At 44.2% G+C, this 20,464-nt stretch overlaps 1 protein-coding gene across 1 annotated transcript in view; it reads left to right on the top strand.

The window, feature by feature from the left end:
* LOC147204607 (transmembrane protein 132B) overlaps positions 1-20,464 on the top strand; it is a 100,502-nt gene that overhangs the window by 58,010 nt on the left and 22,028 nt on the right. The window contains exon 4 of the mRNA XM_086111740.1: positions 877-1,020. Within this exon, the coding sequence (XP_085967866.1) occupies positions 877-1,020 (144 nt within the window). The remainder of the gene's footprint in view (positions 1-876; positions 1,021-20,464) is intronic.

Genomic DNA, 20,464 nt, shown 5'->3' with positions numbered 1-20,464 from the left:
AAATGGCGGCTTCGGACCCAAATGACAGACTTGCTACAACTCCATTTTTTTTTTGTTTTTGTTTTAACTCCAAGTAGGAGGGAGACGGCGCGCCTGTGATATATTTGGCAAGACTTGAATCAACAAGCGCGTAAAAATAACAACAAGAAGAGGAAGAATAATGATGACATTGTTTTGCCTTTTCTTGTCTTGAATCCAAATCAAGTCCCGAGTCGGTGGAGGCATTCCGTCTTTGCCAGCAACGTCCAAGTTGAGATGTTTGACGCAGATATGTAAAGATGCCTTCAGCTTGCTCGGAGCCCCAATTTGAAACCCCATTCCTATGTGGAAACCTAACCTTAAATATTTTCTTGACAGATACACAGATACAACACAGATACCTTTACTTTGGGACCCCGACCGTTGCTTCAAAGCAGAACCCTGGCTTGAAGCATGAAATGAGAAACCCTCATTTGAAACCCTAACCCTACCTTCAAACCTTACTTTGAAAGCTTAACCCAGAATTGAAATCCTTAACTTGGTCTGAAACTTCAATTGTTGTTTCAAATCCTACTTTGAAAGCCAAAAGCGGTCTTGAAAGCATCGTGGTGATTTGAACCCCTCATTTGGAAGCATAACTCTGCCTTTAAGCCTTACTTTGAAAGCCTATCCCAGCCCCTACCTTGAAACCATCATTTGGAAAGCCAATGTTTGCTTGAAGCCCTTATTTTGAAACTTCGATCCCTTCTTAAGGGCCATCTTTGAAGCCCGGACCCTGTCTTCACACTTTGATTTGAAAGCCTGACCCTGGCTCGAGATGCTAATTTTAAAACCCAGTCGCATTAGCGTTGCATTAGCATGAGCAGTGACTAGCATGTGTTTTGTTTGCGTGCGCAGGGTGTGGTTCCAGTCGGGCATCGGCTTCCTAGCGGTAAAGCCCAGCGAACTGGTGGCCTGGGAGATCAAACAGGAAATGGCGCCCGGCGGAGGCTCGCTGGCCGTCACGTGCCAGAGGAAGTCATCGTCTACCGCCACCGCCAGGTAGGAAACCCGCAACGACCGTCGTGTTCTTGCCTCGCTGTCGCCAAATGTTGCAAACAGGCCGCTTGGATCTTCAGCCTGTGCCACAAGAGAGTCCGGGATTTAGATCGATTCTCGGGTTCTGAAAGGTGGGCCAAATTAGGATGTGGATGGGAAAATGTGCATCAAGCGTGGGGCCCAAGAATGTGAAACTGGCACGCGGATCTTCGACTGGTTTCAGATCTGCATTCTTGATCCGACGGTTCATTCCCGGCAATCGAAGATTGACACATACAACACAATAGAACAGATACAAATTGCTCATTATTCCGAGAGCTTGATGACAAGGTGGGAGGGTACACACACACACACACACACACACACACACACACACACACACACACACACACACACACACACGCGCGCACACAAGCAGCCAAGCACACATGCAACAGATCAGATCCACGTTCGTAATTATTACGAGAGCTTGACGAGGAGGTAGGAGTGAAACACGCGCGCACAGCAACCCGCACACCCAGTGAGTGCGATCGTGTGGGCTGGCTGGCTCATTAAATGGATCTGATGGGTATTAATCTCTAATGAGATATTAGCACATTTTTTTTTATGAATGAGTGTGGGGAATTGATCAAATGCCTCCATCCCCGCTAGGAAAAAAATCCTACGCCACGCACCGACTTGTTGACGCGCACAATGGAGCCGCTTTCCGCTAATTAGTGCGAGCGCCGCGTAGGCTTGGCTGCTGACATGCGAACGTGCATATGAACATAAATAGATGTCGACAAATATGTACTTATATACATACTTAAATATATCTGTATCTCTCTCTCAATATATATATATATACTGTATATATATATATATATATATATATATATATATAAAAAATTCATATCTTTCACGGTTTCGCTGTTTCTCAGATTTTTTTTTCATGCTTTTTTCTGCATCCTGATTGGCTAAGGGACTTAAATGATGTCTAGAGAGAGAGAGAGAGAGCGAGATCGGCCGGATGATCCATGGGTTAGTGCGTCGGCCTCACAGTGCAGAGGTCGTGGGTTCTCCCCGGGCCTGCGTGGGTTTTCTCCGGGTACTCCGGTTTCCTCCCACATTCCAAAAATATGCATGCCAACCGGTTGGGGGTGTCTCCTGCCTACTGCCCAAAGACAGCTGGGATAGGCTCCAGCACCCACCCCCCCAGCCCCCCCGGGACCCTTTAGAAGATAAAGCGGTTCGGAAAATGGATGGATTCGGGTTCTATTTTGAACGTAACCCCCGCGATAAATGAGGGATTACTGTGTGTGTCCATGTGAGAAGACTCTGAAAAGCATACTCCGATTTTGGAACCTTCATTTTGGTTTGAAACCACAGTTCTGGCCCACCCTTGTTTAACTCATTCAGTACCAGCCAATTCTGGACCAAGTCTGAAAAGACGTTTAAAAACGTCTTTGGGAGTGAATGAGTTAAGAAATGTCCTCAACCAGATCAAGCTTTGAACCTGATTTGTTGCTTTGCGTTGGCAAAAAATATCGCCCCGACTGAAAGCGAATCGTTTCTTGCCAGCTGACACGTGCGCGCGTCTACATGAAGCAAACCCTCCGCGGTCGCCTCTTTTATAAATAAGTGATGATAAATCCATGTAAGATTCATGAAACGTACGGCAGGACGCGATGACTCAGCCGTGTCGTCACACTGAGCCCGAGACGTCATGTTGATTCGCGTTCGACCAAATATTTATTTGCACTTTGAAAACGTCTCAATCGTCTCCAAAGTAAAGCCTACCCGCAGACCTCTTCAAGTAAACACCTCCTTCGATTATCCAAATCGTATGGCAAGGAAACGAACCGGAAAATTAGACCTGCCTTGAACTGCTGGCATTGTTGATCGCAACCGAGCATAAAACAATCCTCAAATCGTCTCTCCCCTTCACGTGTGCATTTGTGCTTTGAAAATAAAGCCCTCCCTCAATTATCCAAGTCTGACGGCAAGGAAACAAACTTGTCATTTCGTCCCACCTTTGACTGCGGCGCGTATATTGAAAGGAACCGAGATTCAAATGCCACTCCCATGTTCTCTGCCCTCGCAAGTGCATTTGTGTTATTCAAACATCAAAAGCCTCACTTGGGCGATTGAAGTCAACGGCCCTCACGAATACCAAAACGTGACTGAGAATAATGAAAAGGGGTCATTAGTCCCGCATTTAACTGGACCACATTGACCACATCGGAATAAAATCATACGCAGACTCTCTACCCTTGTGTGCATCGGGTCGATTCAAATGAACGCCTCCCTCAAATAAATTCTTTTTCTGTTTATTCCTGTAAATCTTCTTTCTCATCCTTCTTTTTGTGCTTTTGTTTTTTTTTTTTCGGGTGGGCGTGTGTTCTCCGGCGTGCTTGCCGGAGAGGTCCCGTCGCTGCTGTTTAATTGATTCTTTTCATCACGTTAATCAAAAAGCCGAGCTCCGGCGTCCTTGAGCGGAGAGCGCCTCGACATGCATGAACGCCGGCAAACAAGCCAGCCGGCCTCTCCCGGGACGGCGCCCGCCTCAAAGGCTCAAAGGGGGAAAACGCCGTGAAAAACAAACTCGCGGCGCCGAGCCAGAGGGCGGCTGGAGGGCGGTGGCGTCGAGCCGCCTGCCAGGGGGATGTCGCGACGATCCCAGGCATCCTATCGCCGTGACGCTCGAGCCCGAGCGCCTAACGCCCGCCCGCGTGTCGCATCGATTTGCCAGGAGATTTGTGAACATTTGGAGTCGGTCTTCGTTTTTGTAGCATCCAAGTATGCTCGACTTGATTGACATGTGATGCGATATCGACGGATATCGCCCCTGTTTGGCAGTGCAGCATAATCATGCACTTTCTTGACTTAAAAAAAAATAATTTTAAAATTTATTTAATTTATTTATTTCTAATTTATTTCCCCTTTGGATCTTTTTTTTGGGGGGGAGGAGGTCCTTCCTGAGTTGCGCGGTAGCATTTCATGCACTTGATTGATTACAGACTAGTGCTGTCAGTTTAACGCGTTATTATCGGCATTAATTGAAATCAACTTTAACGAGATTTATGTTCATGTAAAATTGAAAATCGAAATTGTTGTTTCAGTAAATAGTTGCATTTTGCACAAAGAAAACGGACCCACGATTCCATGTTGCTGAGAGCATTAAAATGGGGAAAAATAGGACAAAAAGAAATCAGAATACATAAAATGTGCGATTAGTTGTGATTAATTATGAGTTAACTATGCCATTTATACATTGAAGCGCGATTAAATATTTTAATCGTTTGACAGCACAATTACAGACGCTTGTTTCTTGGCCTCCAACAGCCCGCCCCGCGTCGCTGTCACTTGCCGGTGGCCGGTGTCACTAAAAGGCGCCGTTGGGCGCCGTCGACAACACCTGTGCTCATGTCTCGTCGCTTCTTCCCCTCCCCGGACGTCACATCTCTTCTTCCCTCCCTCCCTGCCTCCATTTCCATTTCATTTCTTGCTGTTCCAACGCCGTCTCTCTCGTTATCTATTTCCATCTCCGCTTGGCTTTCCTAACAAGCTGCTTCCTGTGTGTCTGTCTGGCGCATCTGTTGATTACCTAATTACCTCACTAGCTCGGGTGTGCGCACACCCGCACGCGCACACACACACACACACTCGGCAACAAGGGAGAGCAGCAAGATGAACCAGGCCGCGTTCCGTATCTACTGTTTGCAATCAGTAGCCGGGTGGGACGTGCCATCGCTTTAATATCTATTTTACGCCAAAGAAAAAGTGCCCAAAAAAAAAAGAAATGAAGTCTCAAGAGATTTGCCAAGGCCTTGCAGAGCAGAGACGTCGCTATAACTTCTGTTTGCTCGTCGTCGCAACTTTGCTCTTTGCCGTTGCGAGTAGCCCGTTAATAAAATACAATGAAAAGTCTCAAGATATTGTCGGAACGGGAACATGTATTTCTTTTTTTCACGTGGTTTGTATTCCTTCGCTTCCACTTTGTTGTTTTGTTTTCTTTCCTGAATTGATGTGTTGATGTGTTTTGTTTGCATCTTTCCCGCGTTTGCAGCATTTTTTGTCTCTTCTTTTTGTGTTTGTTTGCAACGTTTGGCCACTTGCGGTGCGTTTGCCGATGTCAGTCACCGTCACGACTTAATTTGGAAAACAATCAGTCGCTTTGTACATTTCCTGCAATTTCAATTTGAAATAAAGTCCTCTTTTTGTATAGGGTGAAAAAATATATATATCATTCCGATTCATCGATGAATCGAAAAATAATAGATTAACTGATGACGAAAGTAATGGTTCATAGCAGCCTTAATTGGAAGACTTTTACATGTCTACACTAATTTTTGAATTGACATTTGTGTATTTTTTTTTTTACCCCAATATTTTTTTTAAGAATAGCATGAAAACTTTAGTTTGTTCTTCGTTGCTCTTTAAAAAAATTCCATACGACGTGAGCTGACGTTGCGTAAAATCCACAATTTTTTTGGGGGGGGGGGGGATTTCTCGATGTGGATAAGGGTGGGAGTCTTGGTGGTGGGGTCTGCGGCGCTCATGAGGGTCGCTCATTAACCCCACTGACTGATGTGTCCCATTTTAGCCTTTTGGACCGCTATTGACTTTTGTAAAGCGGGCGCAGTTCGAACCGCCGGTGATTAACGGCGTGATTATGTGTGCCAGGATGCCCATTAGCCTCCGCGCGCACACGCACACACAGGTGGCACTCTGTATGTGTGTGTGTGTGTGCGCTGACAGCCCGAAAGCTCCCGAGACTAATTATCAGTCAGGTGTGTCATCTTGCGTTTATTTGGGCCGCTAGGGCGCTAACAAGCGTTTCTGTTGGCTTTTTTTTTTTTCCTTCTTCCCTGTTTTGCCATCTGTCTGCCGTCTTTGGTGCGTGGCGACGGCGTCGAATGAGAAAGCGGAAGCGAGCGAAGCGGCGGCGGAGGGTGGCGAATTCGCAAACGAAGGTGGCGCGGCGCATTCCAATGAGGAGGGAACAGAGGCGCTGTTTTGTTTGCGGCAAGCAAACAAAACAGGCCGAGAGCGGCGTGACCAACATGAATAAGCAACAAGTCGCGCGTCGGCCATGTTTTGCGTCAGCACTCGATGGAGTCGCTGAGCGCGGCCTGACTTGTTGCGAAGTGACCGCGTCATCTGCCAACCTCACTTGGGGGTCTCGCCTCATATGTTGGAATTTTTTTTTCGTCCAGCGTATTTTGCATCCTGTACTTTTGCACTTTTTATTTTATTTTTTGGGGAATTTTTTTGGGTCACATTTTTTTTTCAAATATTCACAATATTTTTTTTCGATATTTCCCCGACTATTTTTTTTTTTTTTTTTTGTATGTACTGTAGCTCTCCTTGAAATCTGCAAATTTTGGATCATCTTTTCAATTACCCATGCGCCAAATGGTTTTGCCACTCCAGTCACGATTTGAAACTTTCGGGCCGTTTCGTTCCACCATTTGTAATCTGAAAGGCGTTCTTCCACGCCAAACCCATCCAGGCTTGCCTTCACAGCCCTCGCTTTGCGCACCGGCAACACCCAGCAATCTCTCTGCTCCCTACTTGTTTCTTTGAAGATTCCGTCAAACTTCATCCGCTCGATTCATTTTGCTTGCATGTAAAAAACATTCACACGAGAGCAGCCAGATGTGCAACGCAAGTATCTTAACAACGAGGTCATTTATCGTTAACCCTCCGGCGTCGGCATCGCTTCCGTGTCATGACACAATGTGTTTGTGTGTGTGTGAGTGGGCGGGGCGGGGCGGGATGGGGCGGGGGGGGGGGGGATGGTGTCCCTGACATGTGCGGGTGTGCAGATGTGTACGTGTGTATGAGCTTGAATAATTTTACATAGACGTAGCGTCACGGTCCGCCAGATGTCTGGCCAAGGTCCGAGCATTTTCATCTGTCATGGCGAAGCATCAAACTTTGCCGCTATGCTCCGCCCACATACATTGATGGAACATTGGAATCCTTGCAATCAAGCATCGGCCATCTGTCGAGTGTACTCGGTTCTAATCTGGTAGGAATTGGGACAAAATCAGGAGCCATCCACCTGCAAGTGGACAAATTGACTCGAAAATGGCTATTCAACCATTTTGGTTGAAGCGTGTGTGTGTGTGTGTGTGTGTGTGTTTTTCCGAGGCATGGCTTATTGAGACTTTTTGTGTCCTACTCGCAATCGCCAAGTAAGCCAAGTTTCATGTTATTGAGTGAATTGGGCGTTTGGGGCTGAATTTTCATTGTGGCACCTCTTGAAACATCTGTAAAACGACGTCTTCTCAGGCGTTTTTGGTGCTCTATGCATGAGAAACAGGCCTCCCAATTCTCGTGTTGCCGAGTGAAATCGGATGGCTGAATTCCCCCTCTACCCCAAAGGAACTGCACAGGTTTGTTTTTCGCCGGAAATGGCCCAAAAATTGCCAAACATCGCATGTCTTTTAGGGCTCGACTTTTTGAGACGTTTTTGTGGCTTCACTCGTAGAAGATATGCCTAGCAGATATCATGTCACTAAATAAATGGTATACTGTACATTCTTTAAAACAGTAGAAATGGCCGTTTCAGAGCCAAATGACTGACTTGGGGCCCTTTAGGGCACGTCTTCCGGTGACTTTTTTTAGGGTGTTTATTCATAATCGACATGTCTACGAAATTGCATGTTGCTAAGTGACCCTGGCACCAGAGGCTGAATTTCCTCTGACAAAATACCCCCCCCCCCCCTCCCCTTTTCGCTCCTCGATGACATTGTTTGTGAAGATCCATTAAAATGTATGACCAGCGCTAGCTGGCCGCGAGCCGGAGCGGGGCCAAAAAGTGAGACCCCAAGGCTCAATGTTGCTTACGCTCTGATTAGCAAATTAGCATGTCCCGACAAATGGCGGAGGACATGAGCATGGGAGCTAACGGAAAAAGGCCATCGAGAAGGGGCACGCGGCGACATTTTGCGCCACGGCATCGTTAATCAATGCGATGCTAAGCGCCGCTAAGTGGCTGATAATGTGCTTTTAGGAAAGCGCCCGCCCCCAGGTCACGCAGGAACTGAGTGGGGCCGTGTCATTGCAGGGGGTGACCTTCGCGTTGTGACTTGATGCTAGCATTTGCACTTTTTGTCTTTAAACTTTGTTGTTGATGCGCGCACGCACCCTGCCTAATGCGTGACTAAAAATGTTGTGGTGTTCGTTTAATTAGCGTCTTTACATGACTCAACATAAAAGGCTACGTTTGTATTGATTTCTTTTTTTTTTTTGTGTGCATGTAGGCGTTGTCCTGCACCCCACGGAAGAGCGTCATGCACCCCTCATTGGCTCCTGCCTTTGTTTCCAAGGTGTGTGCAGGAAAGAGGGATGCGCTGCCAATGTTGGGATAGTAAAGGGGGTGCACGGCTCAACATTGTTGTTGTTGTTTTTCAAATGACAATGTCTCCCTTCAATTTAGTTTAGGACACTTCTTTGGGTTGTTTGCCAGGAAATGCAGCTCTGAGATACGAAAGTTAGCACGCAATTTCACAGTTAGCGGGTGCGCCAAACTGCGGGGCAGCAGATGCAAACCCTCTGTAATTTCCGCAACTCATTCCGCCTTTCCTGCTCATTTTCTTCTTGTCGTCAGCCCCACTTGGGCTTGCCGCGATGCTCAGTTTTCATCAACGATAATCTTTGTGAGTTGTCATAATTCAATCCAAAGTGACTACTGGGCCAATGTTCCCTTTTGTTGTTAATTGCTGGCAGCATCGTTTTGACTTTCTGGGAAGGCAGACGAGCCAGGATGTACAAAGTACAAACTCTATGTAAGAATTGGCCTGGACCTGCCTGGCTAGCATAATGCTAACGTACAGCAGCAATGCTGCGGTTTTGTCGTGCTTTTTTTTGGGCACCAGACCTTTGAATACAAATGGTGGAGCAACACATAAGATTCACGGTAATAAATTCTGTATCCTCTGTGAAGAAAGACAAATATTTGTGAAGTTGTGACATTCGTCTTTGTGTGTGTCTGTGGTGGTGAAGGCACGCACGCCAGAAGGAGCAGTGCAATGTCCATTGAAATAGTTTTGTTTTGGTTTTTTTAATGTGGAAGAAAATGGATTGTTTCTTGACATCCTTTGAACGTGTCATCATGTTTTTGTAAAGAACCCGATTACAGAGACTGATCCTAGAGTGTAAACTGCGACTTGACCCTCAACTCAAAATTCCAACTTGCCCGCTGTCTTATTTAAAAATCCATCCGAAACAATTGTTTTATTCAGAGTCTTTCTTCGCCACCTCGCTCCTTGCATCGTTTCTCATGTTGGATTCCCGCTGTCATCTGGAAATGCCGCTTTGACACAAATGACCCGAACGCATCTCCACCGTTCCAGTCTCGTTGCAGAAAATATCCCGCCGGGCCCACGGCGGGCCGTATTAAAAGCCCGTTTACGGTCTCGGCTGGCTGTCGTAAAAGGATGTACAGTAAAATTTTATGGACACGCGGCGAGCTCGCATTCATTAGCCGCCGGGATTCTTTGCATTTAATAAAGACGCGGAAAAGAATGGAATGTTGTCGAAGGGCGACGCCTTCTTTTAAGACCTCATCCAGGGAAGCGCACACGAGTAATGTCGACACGCAGGCGGCGGCGGCGGCGGCGGCTCCGCAACAACGGGACAAATGGCGAGACATTACGGCGGCGGGTGACCCTGAGCGGGAGAACTCTCCCGGGGAACGTAACATTTATAACCTCGGCGAAGGAAGCGGCCCGCGGACGTAAAGTGATAAAAAAGAGAAACTTTGTCAAGGCGGATACCTCGAATTGGTCCATATTTGACAAGAGTGAGATGAAAGTCACGCTGTCACTTCAAGCATCAACGACCGTTTCGAGTCTTCGCCAACCTTTGCCATTCCGCTTTTCTCGAAGACAAACCCAACAGAAGTGCGACAATTTTCCATGCCGGTCATGCGTTTTCCAAAACCGATAAATTGATCAGAAATACTTCTAAATTACAAGCCTTGTCATTTTCCGTTGTAAAAACGTCTTTGATAGGTTTGAACAGGGAATTCAAATACCGATATCAGGTTGTCGGGTCGATACCGGCCTTATTTCAATGTATTGACTACTTGTGAAGACTTTTGATACCAGCCACTGAAACATAAGCCCCCCCCTAAAAAAAAAAAATCACTTGTGTCCACCAGTTGGCGCACCACTGCAGTGTTTTGACACACCGGCAAGTAAGATAAGAAAACCGTTATTTGTCTCACAATGGAGAAATTCCCAATTTACAGCAGCAAAATTATGAAATATAATCCATCCATCCATCCATCCATCCATTTTCCGAACCGCTTGATCCTCACTAGGGTCGCGGGGGGTGCTGGAGCCTATCCCAGCTGTCTTCGGGCAGTAAGCGGGGGACACCCTGAATCGGTTGCCAGCCAATCGCAGGGCACACAGAGACGAACAACCATCCACGCTCACATTCACACCTAGGGACAATGTAGAGCATTCAATCAGCCTGCCATGCATGTTTTTGGAATGTGGGAGGAAACCGGAGTACCCGGAGAAAACCCACGCAGGCCCGGGGAGAACATGCAAACTCCACACAGGGAGGCCGGAGCTGGAATTGAACCCGGTACCTCTGCACTGTGAAGTCGACGTGCTAACCACTGGACTACCGGGCCGCCCATGAAATATAATAATAATAATAATAATAATAATAAATATATTTATATAATAAATAAATAATAATACAAATAAAATAATCGTGTGCGTCAGAAAAAAGGAAATGTTTTGTCATGATGTTTGAAATGTTGTGCCATCAAAAGTAGTCGCGTATCTGGACACGTCAGGGCACCCTGACGTCAAGTTGAGTCGACGGCAGGTGGCAGCGGTGGACAAAATGGCCGCCTCCTCCGATTTTAAACATTAAGAATGAGGCAGAGTTTTTCCACGAGGTTTTGACGAATGCGCATGCGTCTAAACCTCAAGGGGCACCATTATCCTTCATGTTTTGGATGTTTTCCTTTACTGGAATCATCTCAAACATGCGAGAGAGGGGCCCTTGAGGACCGGATTTCGACACTCCTTTGATCCAAAATCCTGTTCCTTTTTCCTTTGTTTTCTTTTGTTGCGTCGACATGATCTCTTGGATTGCTAAGATAAACGTTCGCCCTCAAACCAGACTTGAAATCCACCCTGGACTTGTTTTATTTATTTATTTATTTGAACATTTTGCTTTTTTTTTTCTGCTTTGTGGTCTGAATCCTCTTGCCAGGCGCCCTGGATAGCCGTGATTGACGGGGTCACCGGCGCTTCACATTGCGACCGCTCCGCTTACCATCTGACATGTGCGCATCTTGAGGGGCTTGACGCTGAACTTTTGGGGCATGTTCCCCACCTTGCCATGTTTCCTTCCTTAGCCAGGCATTAGCATGAAGGTACCAAACTCCGCCTCCTTCCTTGCTGTCAGCTAGCGAGCGAGCGAAGCAGGCAGTACGAGGCCTTGCGGGAGTTGGACTTGATTTATTTATCTTTTTAAAGGGCCGGCCGGGGCGGTCGGCATGGCTGACAGGCCAGGCTTGATACCTGGCCTGATTCAGTCACTCCCGGCCCAGCGCGGCGCCGTGCGCTATTAGCGGCTAAATATACGCCGGGCCAAGTCCCAGCGCTTCAAAGGTTACCACAGACGATGACACGTTCATATTTAAAAACATCAAAAGTGCCCAAGAAGACCAAAACTCTGTACAGCGCTACCTTGACTTCCAAGCGTCACAACTTCGACCTTTTTCAGTCTCACATTTTAATGCGACGACCACGACCTTGAGCAAATATTTATTACGCTGGCCCGACTGCAAAGAGTGAAAATCAGCGAGTGATTGATGTCCATGGTAATTGTCGGGGCTACTTCTGCTGTTTGCCGCTTTGTCAAGTCAAAGCAGAGCAGAAATGAAACTCGCCGGCTATGCTAGCTTGCGAGGAAGTTACTTAGCGGCGCCGTAGTGAGTCTCTGCCATTTATTTCACTGAGTTTAGACTTACTCTCCTATTTGGTTAGCAAACATTGATTTCAAGACAGCAGTAAAAGTACTATTTCCATTTCTTGGTGTTTAAATGCTCAGTTTTTGGAATAGGAATTTTGCTAAATGTACACATTTTTCCAAACAATGAGTTGTGAGAAAGTGAATACTGACAAGTGGGTTTTGAATTCAACTTGGCATCAAAGAAAAAAAAAACCCCAGCGGGAAGACCATCAACCGATTACATATCTCCAGATACACACACACACACACACACACACACACACACACACACACACATGCGCGCACACATGTACTGTATCTTGTCTTTTAGTGGCTCTTTGTGGAGCCACTAAAAGCTTTTTAGGTGGTCCCCGAGAAGCTCCTCATTGTCTCTTGTGGCTGCTCGTTTTCACGTCTTTAGCATATTTGAATAATATTTTAATAATGTGCTGCCGTCTTTTGTGTGAAAACGGCTTCTTGGCTAACTGCTGTTTTTCACTCTATTTGTTGTGATAAATGACTGTTAGATGTAATTTCCCCAGGATCGTATCTCTCTCAGGGACACACACACACACGCACACGCACACACACACACACAAACACGCCATAATTAGACTGTCTGATTAATAATTCATTATTACCTTCTCCTTTTTTTTGACACCTTTTGAAATTGCTCTGTCTTTCGGAGAAAAAATAATAATGAAACGCTGAAAGCGATTTTTTTTTTCTCCCCAAGCATGTATCCAATAGTAACCTAGTGTCCCAGAGTAAATAAATAAATACTGAAAAGTTACACAACCAGTGACACGAATATACAATTTTGCATGGATTCATCCTCGTGAAAAATAACTTTTGGTCGGCCTGGTGGCTGAAAATTCTAATAAATTCAAGCCCCAAATCCAGTTTCACAGTTTGTCCGTTTATAGTGGACCTTCAAATTGTTTGAAAATTCTGATCCCGAAAAAAAGTTTGATTGAGGGGCAGAACATTTGATAGGCATATCTATCATGAAGGAAGCCACAAAAAAAAGTCTCAAAAAGCGATGCCTGAAAAGACGTTGGGAGTTTGAATCGGCCATTTTCTGATCATTTCCAGAGGTGGCGACGGTTTCTCTCAGTGTCATGAGACGACCCACAAAAATGTTTGGACCAATTCTGCCTTTCAAGACTCAGAGCGTCCACCATTTGAGTTTTTATCAGCCATTTTAAGGTCATTTCCAAATGTCAGATAGCTCATTCCACTTTTAAGCTTTTGAAAATTCAGCCCTTGAGGCCAGTTTCACTGACTCATGGGAAATTTGGTAGTCACGACAATATTGTGCAGTGTCAGACCAACAAAAAAGTCTCAATAATCCATACATGAAGACACAGCAAATACAAACTCCTCTTGGGTTTTGGAAATTCAGCCCCCCCCAAAGCCATTTTCGCTTGGCTCCATTCAATTTGGTGGGCATGTCTATCATGAGTAGGAACCCATCCCCCCAAAAAACTTGAAAAGCCATGCCAGGAAAGAAACACGTCCGCCTTTTTAGGTTGATTTCTATCCGTCCTACAAGCACAAATTGCACTGAGAGTGTTTTTAAAAACTTGAGCCCACAAAGACAATTTGGTTGTATATCATGCATAGACCAACAAAAAAATCTCAAGAAGCTGTGCCTGAAGAAACATGGGAAGTCAGCCATTTTGGTTCAAGGTTCCAGTGGTCATTCCAATCGGTTGAAAATCCAGCTCCCCCAAACCCAGATTGATTTCAGAGCCGACGATTTGGTTGCCATATCTGCCATGAGCGAGCCAACAAAAACATCACGCGGGGCGGTGCTCAAAAAGACACAAGAAGCCTGCTATTTTGGTCTGAATGGGACACTGTGGAGTTAGTTTGGCCATTTCCAAGGTGACCACTAGACAAACTCCACTTCGAGATTTTCAAACTCTGATTTGCTTTAAGCTCAACCTGCATAGAATAATCATCATAGTCAGTGTAGCCTATCCGTGACGCTGCTGCTGCTGGAGGACATTGGTGATAATGAAAGATATACAATTATAGGGATGGGTGGGGGGGGGGGGTGGGGGGGGGTAAGTAAATGTGTTCCCCGCAGCAAGGCAAACAAAAATGATAAAAATGAAATGCGTAGTAGTAAAAGCTTGCTCTCATCTCACCATAATGACCTTTTTCCCCGCGTGCAGATGTCGCCGCGCCCGCCGCGTGCGTCTTGGAAAGAACACGTTGAAAAAGACGAGGAAAAAAAAAGTGGGGGGCCTGGAAAGTGACTTTTCGTTTTCTTTGTTTTGTTTTGTTTTCCAGACTGCAGCCGCGAATCTGTGGCGCTCACTCAAAAATAGATTTCAACCCCAAAAACTGAGAGACGAGAGGAAACACGGCTCGCACAACTTTTTGACACGTTTGCAACTTTTGAAGACCAAAGTTGCCTGTCGGACAAAGTCGACTGAAAAAATGTTGTTTGTCGCGGTCGGGGTTAAATGGCAACCATCTTGGCCGTTTGTTGCTCATTTCTTCTGCAAGCCCTCGTTAGCTATATGCTATTTGTATTAGCATCTGCTCTGTGAAATCATTTTGCGCCGATTTGAATTGACTGCGGAGAAAAACAAAAAAAAATCTGCCAAGCAGGCTTTATTCTCGAAAGATCTAAGTTCTCCGAAACAATATTCTGGATGTAACATGTTTTTATTCAAAATCAAGTTTTTGAGAAAAGGAGGGGGGGGGAAGACTTTTTCTAAAGTTTTTTTACACCTATTAATGTAAACGCATCAAACATTATTCTTTGAAATATTGCCTTCTTCAAACATTAAATCATTGTTTTCTAGAAAGTATCTGAAAAATATCTGGAGAAATGTGACTGCCGGTTTTCCCTCAAAATAACATTATTCTTGATTTAAAAAAAATCATAAAAACATCCTTTTAAAAAGATATATTATTCTGGATATAACATGATATTGTTTTGAGGATTTTTGGGTGTATTTTTGCCTTGATTAAAAGCGTTACATTTTCTAAAACGGATTAAATGACGATAAATTCCAAATTTATTCTTGAATGTGTTGTATTTGTTTTTTTATTTTTTTTAAAAATATGGATTATCTGAGAAAAAAACGTTTTTGACGTCCAACAAAAAAATAGTTTCCTCAAAAATGTAGCCTTTATAAAATCTAATAAAAAATCCTTCCACAAGTCAGAATTTCTTCAGGAAAAAAATCTGCCTTTTCATCCAAAAATAGGACATTCTAAAACAACACCAACAACAAATAAATCAGAAGTCATTCTGAAAACTGTCACTTCTTTCTGGACTTTATCCTTGAAGTATATGACCTGACGTAATCCTGTTCGAAACACGACTTTGCACAACGCAGTGAGCCCGGCCAAAGTTGTCTTTCGCTTTGGCTCCCGTTTTGACTTTTTTTTGCCTTCACCAATTTGGAATGCCGCGAATAGGTCACAACATCCACATTAGCATCCGTCACGCATACACACACACACACACACACACACACACACAGGTAAACTGTAACCCCCCCCCCCATCGCCCCGTTTCAGTGCGTGTAATCAGATATTGATTTAATGCGCCACTCGCTGTGACATCCATCTCTGCTTTTTCTCCATCTTCTCTGATGCCTCCCTGCTTTTATGATATTACGCGCACACACACACACGCACACAAAGCGTGAGCTATGGGCCTCTGGCCGGGACAAAAATGGGATTTCTTTCTTTAATTTATTTGAACAAAGGCTATTTCTCCTGGAAGGAAAATGCTCGTCTCTTGGAGGCGCGCGGGGATGCGGGCCGTTGCGCCGCCATTGCGACGCTGGCGAATCCGGCCCGCGCCCGACCCGCTACTTTTAGCCCATATTTACAAACTTCGCGTGCGGCCAGAGGTGGAAAAATGTCTCGCTGAGATGACACCTGGAAAATCTCTTCCTGTAGCAAAATAGCATCAAGTTTGTCTTGATGATGTTGTGCCAGTACATGAGGCAACTGTCCACTAAGTTTGATTTTGTTATTACATTTTGTTCAAGAAAAATGGCATTTTAAAACAAGAAAAGTCCCAAAGGGGAAAAGAAATAAATAAGTCCCCTGTTGATTTTCTGTGCTTCTATCGATCTACATATCAAGTTTTTTGGGGGCACAAAAATGGCGTCATCATTGGAGCAAAACTTTCCTTTCTCCTCCCCGTTTGAAATCCTAACAAGTAAACCAGCGCACATTTTTCCAATTTCACCATCTCCTGCCATTGTTTCTCTGCTTTTTTTTTTCTCCTCCCCCTTCTACAATTTCATCTTTGCTACGCAGGCACCCCGCCGCGCTCGTGAAAGCTTTCGTCTGCATTTAAAGAAAAATAAAGAAAAAACAAATCTCAGTGGGAGATGTTTGATGCATGCACACGCACGCGGCGGCCTCCCCCTAAAAGCATTTACATGTTGCGTGTGCGGGGGGTGGGGGGGGTGCTGCTTGTCTAAGTTTGTGTCACACTTGCTAACGTGTACGGTGGTGGTGGGGGGGGGGGGTGGGGTGGGGGGGTGCTTCTCCATAGGCTGGATGATGCAAGGAGACAACCTTTGCGCGCTTGGGGGTTTCTGCGGGTTGGGGGGCGGGGGGGATGCGCATGTCGTAGCATGTGTGATGTGCAATAAGATGGTGATAGTGGAGGGTGAAGAGGACATTCGAGGCTCTCCCACGACTACATTTACTCGCTAGTCCTCTCGTGGGCTACAGCAACACAAGAGGAGAAATTGGAGGCCGGCAATCACAACGGAACACAACAAGGACAACATTATTTCACTTAGATCGTTGGCTCGTCAATTAGCTAGTTCGTTGACTTGGTCGCTAAGTCAGTTGTTTAACTCATTCAGTACCAGCCAATTCTAGCCCAAGTCTGAAAAGACGTTTAAAAACGTCTTTGGGAGTGAATGAGTTAATATGTTACTTGATTAGTGAGTTGCTTCGTTGGTAAGTAGATATCGGTGGCTAGTTGCTTAATCCATCTGTTTGCTTGAAGTTTAGTTAATTATGTAGATAAGAAGGTAGTCATCAACTTGGTGAGGTTTAGTGATTAAATCCATAGCTAGTTGGTTGGGTGATTAGCGACAGAAGATATATATATATATTTTTTTTAAGTCATTCGAGCACGGTCATGTACTTCTGTTACCAGTGCCCCCTTCCACTGATTTTCTAGTGTGTGCGTGCATGTGCATCCGCGTGGGTGCATGTCCTTCCTCTTCTGCAAGATCATTCCTCCAATGTCCACGCTGTCTTTTACGTGCAAGCTGACTGACAGCTTGGACTCCCGCACGCACACGCGCACACACACACACACACACTCACACACACACAATGTAATATATGCGCGTATATATTTTACATACATGCTGATTTCATTTCCATGTAAAGCGGCTGCTGTGACACCTCTGCTGTGTGTGTGTAACATCTCCTCACACACACACACACACACACGCACGTAACTCAACACGGCATGTGTCAGCCACTCAGTTGTGTTAAAGAATGCGCAACATGGTGAGTGTGTGTTTGTGTGCGCGCGTCCTTTCACCCTGACGAGCTTGCGTTAGCACAAACTGACAGGAGGCGCGGCATGGCTGTGACCAGCTATGTCGCGCGTAAAAACACAAACTCACGCATGCGCACACGCACTTTGTTGTGCGACGGTGCTGTCGACTTGTGGTTCTGCCTGATGTCATTTTACCGTCTTTCCTTGTTCATGTCACAGACACACTTCTGACAGCCCTGTGTGCGTGCGTGCTTGTGTGCGTGTGTGCCTGTGTGAGACTGGTAGGTGGACTGGTCCTTGCTTCCAACTCCTCCTACCACAAATTGTGTGTGTGTGTGTGTGTGTGTGTGTGTGTGTCTCAGCCTGTTTTTAGGGATTAGTGACACGTTTTAAATCTGTTTTTTTTAACGTGGCCATTTAAAAGAAATTATTTGCTTGCCACGTTCACATTTATTCATTTGAAATATCTGCTACGATTATAGTTTGCAATTTTGTTTCATTTTTTTTCTTATCTTTTTCAGCTTCATTGATTTTTTTTTATATATTTCAATTTTATTTGTAATTGTCTTATTTTGTACAAGAAAATTGTGCATTTGTATTTATTAATATATTATTAATTTATTTGATGGCTATTTTTTCACACGTTACTTGACAACGTATTTTTACTTTCTTTTTTCATCTATGTTTTAGTTATGGCCAAAGTTACATTTTTATTTCTGTATTTATTTGCCAAGTAGTGTCTATTTTTTTTTCTTCAGTTTCTGTGTATGTCGTATTTGCCAAAGTTTTTATGTTTTACAGTAACAACAATACATATAACTTAAGTGTTGATACGAATTAAATGCTCAGAAATCTGGGAGGGTGTATTTATTTTTTATTTTTTATTTTTATGGCAAGCGCTTTCCTCTGCGAGTCCATTTTCTCAGTTTTTAATTATTGGTATGTCATTAAAGAAGTGATGGGAATGCTGAAAAGCTATTAAAATTAACATTTTAAAAATGCCGTCAGCTCCTTTTGCTAATTATGATGATAATATAGTTTAAAAAGCAACACTTGTATTTCTGCCATCTGATCACTGTGGGTTGGGGGGGGGGGTGTACTAATCATCAAGGCAAATTGTCTCGATAAATGTGAGCCGTAAAATTAATTTGTGCTAATGGACATATAAATATAAAAAATATTGTCTGCCACTTTTGTTGTAATGGAGATGGAAACGTAAATTAAAGGCATCAAAAAGGCATTAAAATGTAAATTGTCATCTGCCGTCAGAGCTGTCAGTCAAAAGTGATCATCATTCATGGGCACGATTTTCTTTTTCTTTTTTTTTTCCAGAATAATAAGCTTCGAAAAACAGGCTGTTGTGTCGCTAACCATGCTAAACTAACCATCGCATGTTAGCTGGTCAAGCTGTGCTCGGTGTCAAGTGACGTTGGCTCCTGCATGCAATATTTTATGATGTTTTGTTTCATAAAACTATTAAAAGAGAGCCTGCAGTTTTTTCTAACCTCTACATCACCTGTTGTGGATGCCAATTTTTTTTTTTTAAACTAGGCTATATTTTATTAGATAACTTTTGAGCTATATATATATATATATATCTCGGTGATGTGCACAACGCATTAAGCGAACTGTAATATAACGAGGGACATTTGTCCTTTACTTTGTGCTAATGATCGTATTACCAACTGTGAGCTAGCAATGTTATGCTAGCAACTGAGTACTCGACTCCGTGCTTGTAACTGCAAGCTAATTATGCTACGCAAACAGCAGTCTGCCAAGCTGTGTTCCCTTGAAAGATTTCATTTCGTTTTTTTGTTTTTGTTGTAAAAGTGTTGTTTTGTAGACATGGCGAACACCTGGATGCAGCTGTCAGTGTGGACACATTGCTTTTTTCGCTCCAGCGATTACAGCTCCCCCGCAGACGCGCGTTTAACACGCTGCCTCTCCTTTTAGCTTTTCTTATGCGTGGAAATGACGGGGACAGATTGTAACCATCTATCATTTTTCAACATTTTTTTAAACTGATACATAAAGTCACAGTTAAAGCGAAGCGGGTTTTTTGTTGTTGTTTTTTTGCTAGCGATATAACAATAAAGGCTGTGATTACGCTTGTGACGCTGCTCAAATGTGCCGTTAAGTTATTTGACTCCTACTCCTGCCCCTGCCATGCCCACGCGCGCGCACACACACAATACACTCACACGCTATATGGATATCCAGCTGTGTTTTCATCAATGTTCTTGTCACTTTCTGAATACGATGACTTGACTTGAGGCTGCGGAGCACTGAGGCGCAGCTGCGAGAACCAATCAATGAAAGAGTTTACGCTCTTTATTTTCTCTCCTTAATTTTAATGACACAAGAAGAAAGAAAGTTGATGAAAGTCTTCTCGAGATGCCTAAAAACTGTTAAAAGGTGGGGAAAATTGCCTAGGTGCGCATGTTAGCAGGACAAGACTTGGAAGATGACGTAAGATGCACAAGAATGTATCGTTTTTGATTGTTGGGAAGTTATTGTTACTGAAATGAGAAAAAAGGGAAAATAAATATTGTAATTTCGTTTGTATGTTGAATTGTAAAACGCTTTGTTAGCTTGTATTTTAGCTAGCAGGTTACTTCCTGGTTGACTGAGGAGAACGGAGTGTACTTTTTTGATCATTATTGATATTATTATTGTTGTTCTTTGACAATTCAGACATGTCTACGGTTATCTAAACAACAAAAAGCATCCCCCACAAACATTTTTTTGTGGATTTATACGTATGTTAGGAGGTTACTTCCTGTTTCTCGGGATCCTGCAATTCGAATGTACCAATTTTGTTTTGTTTTATCATCTTGGGCAGGAGACATGCAATATATATATATATACAGTATATATGCAAGAAATAAAACTACTGACAAAAAAAACCCCAAAACAAAACAAGTCTGTGTTTTAGTTAACAGGCAGGATCCTGGTTGCATG

This window comes from Hippocampus guttulatus, chromosome 5 (genome assembly GCF_054856545.1).
Source record: "Hippocampus guttulatus isolate MCC_2025c chromosome 5, RoL_Hgut_1.0, whole genome shotgun sequence".
Lineage (NCBI taxonomy): Eukaryota > Metazoa > Chordata > Actinopteri > Syngnathiformes > Syngnathidae > Hippocampus > Hippocampus guttulatus.
Note: the sequence above shows the minus strand (reverse complement) of the source record. Positions and strands in the feature narration are given on the sequence as shown.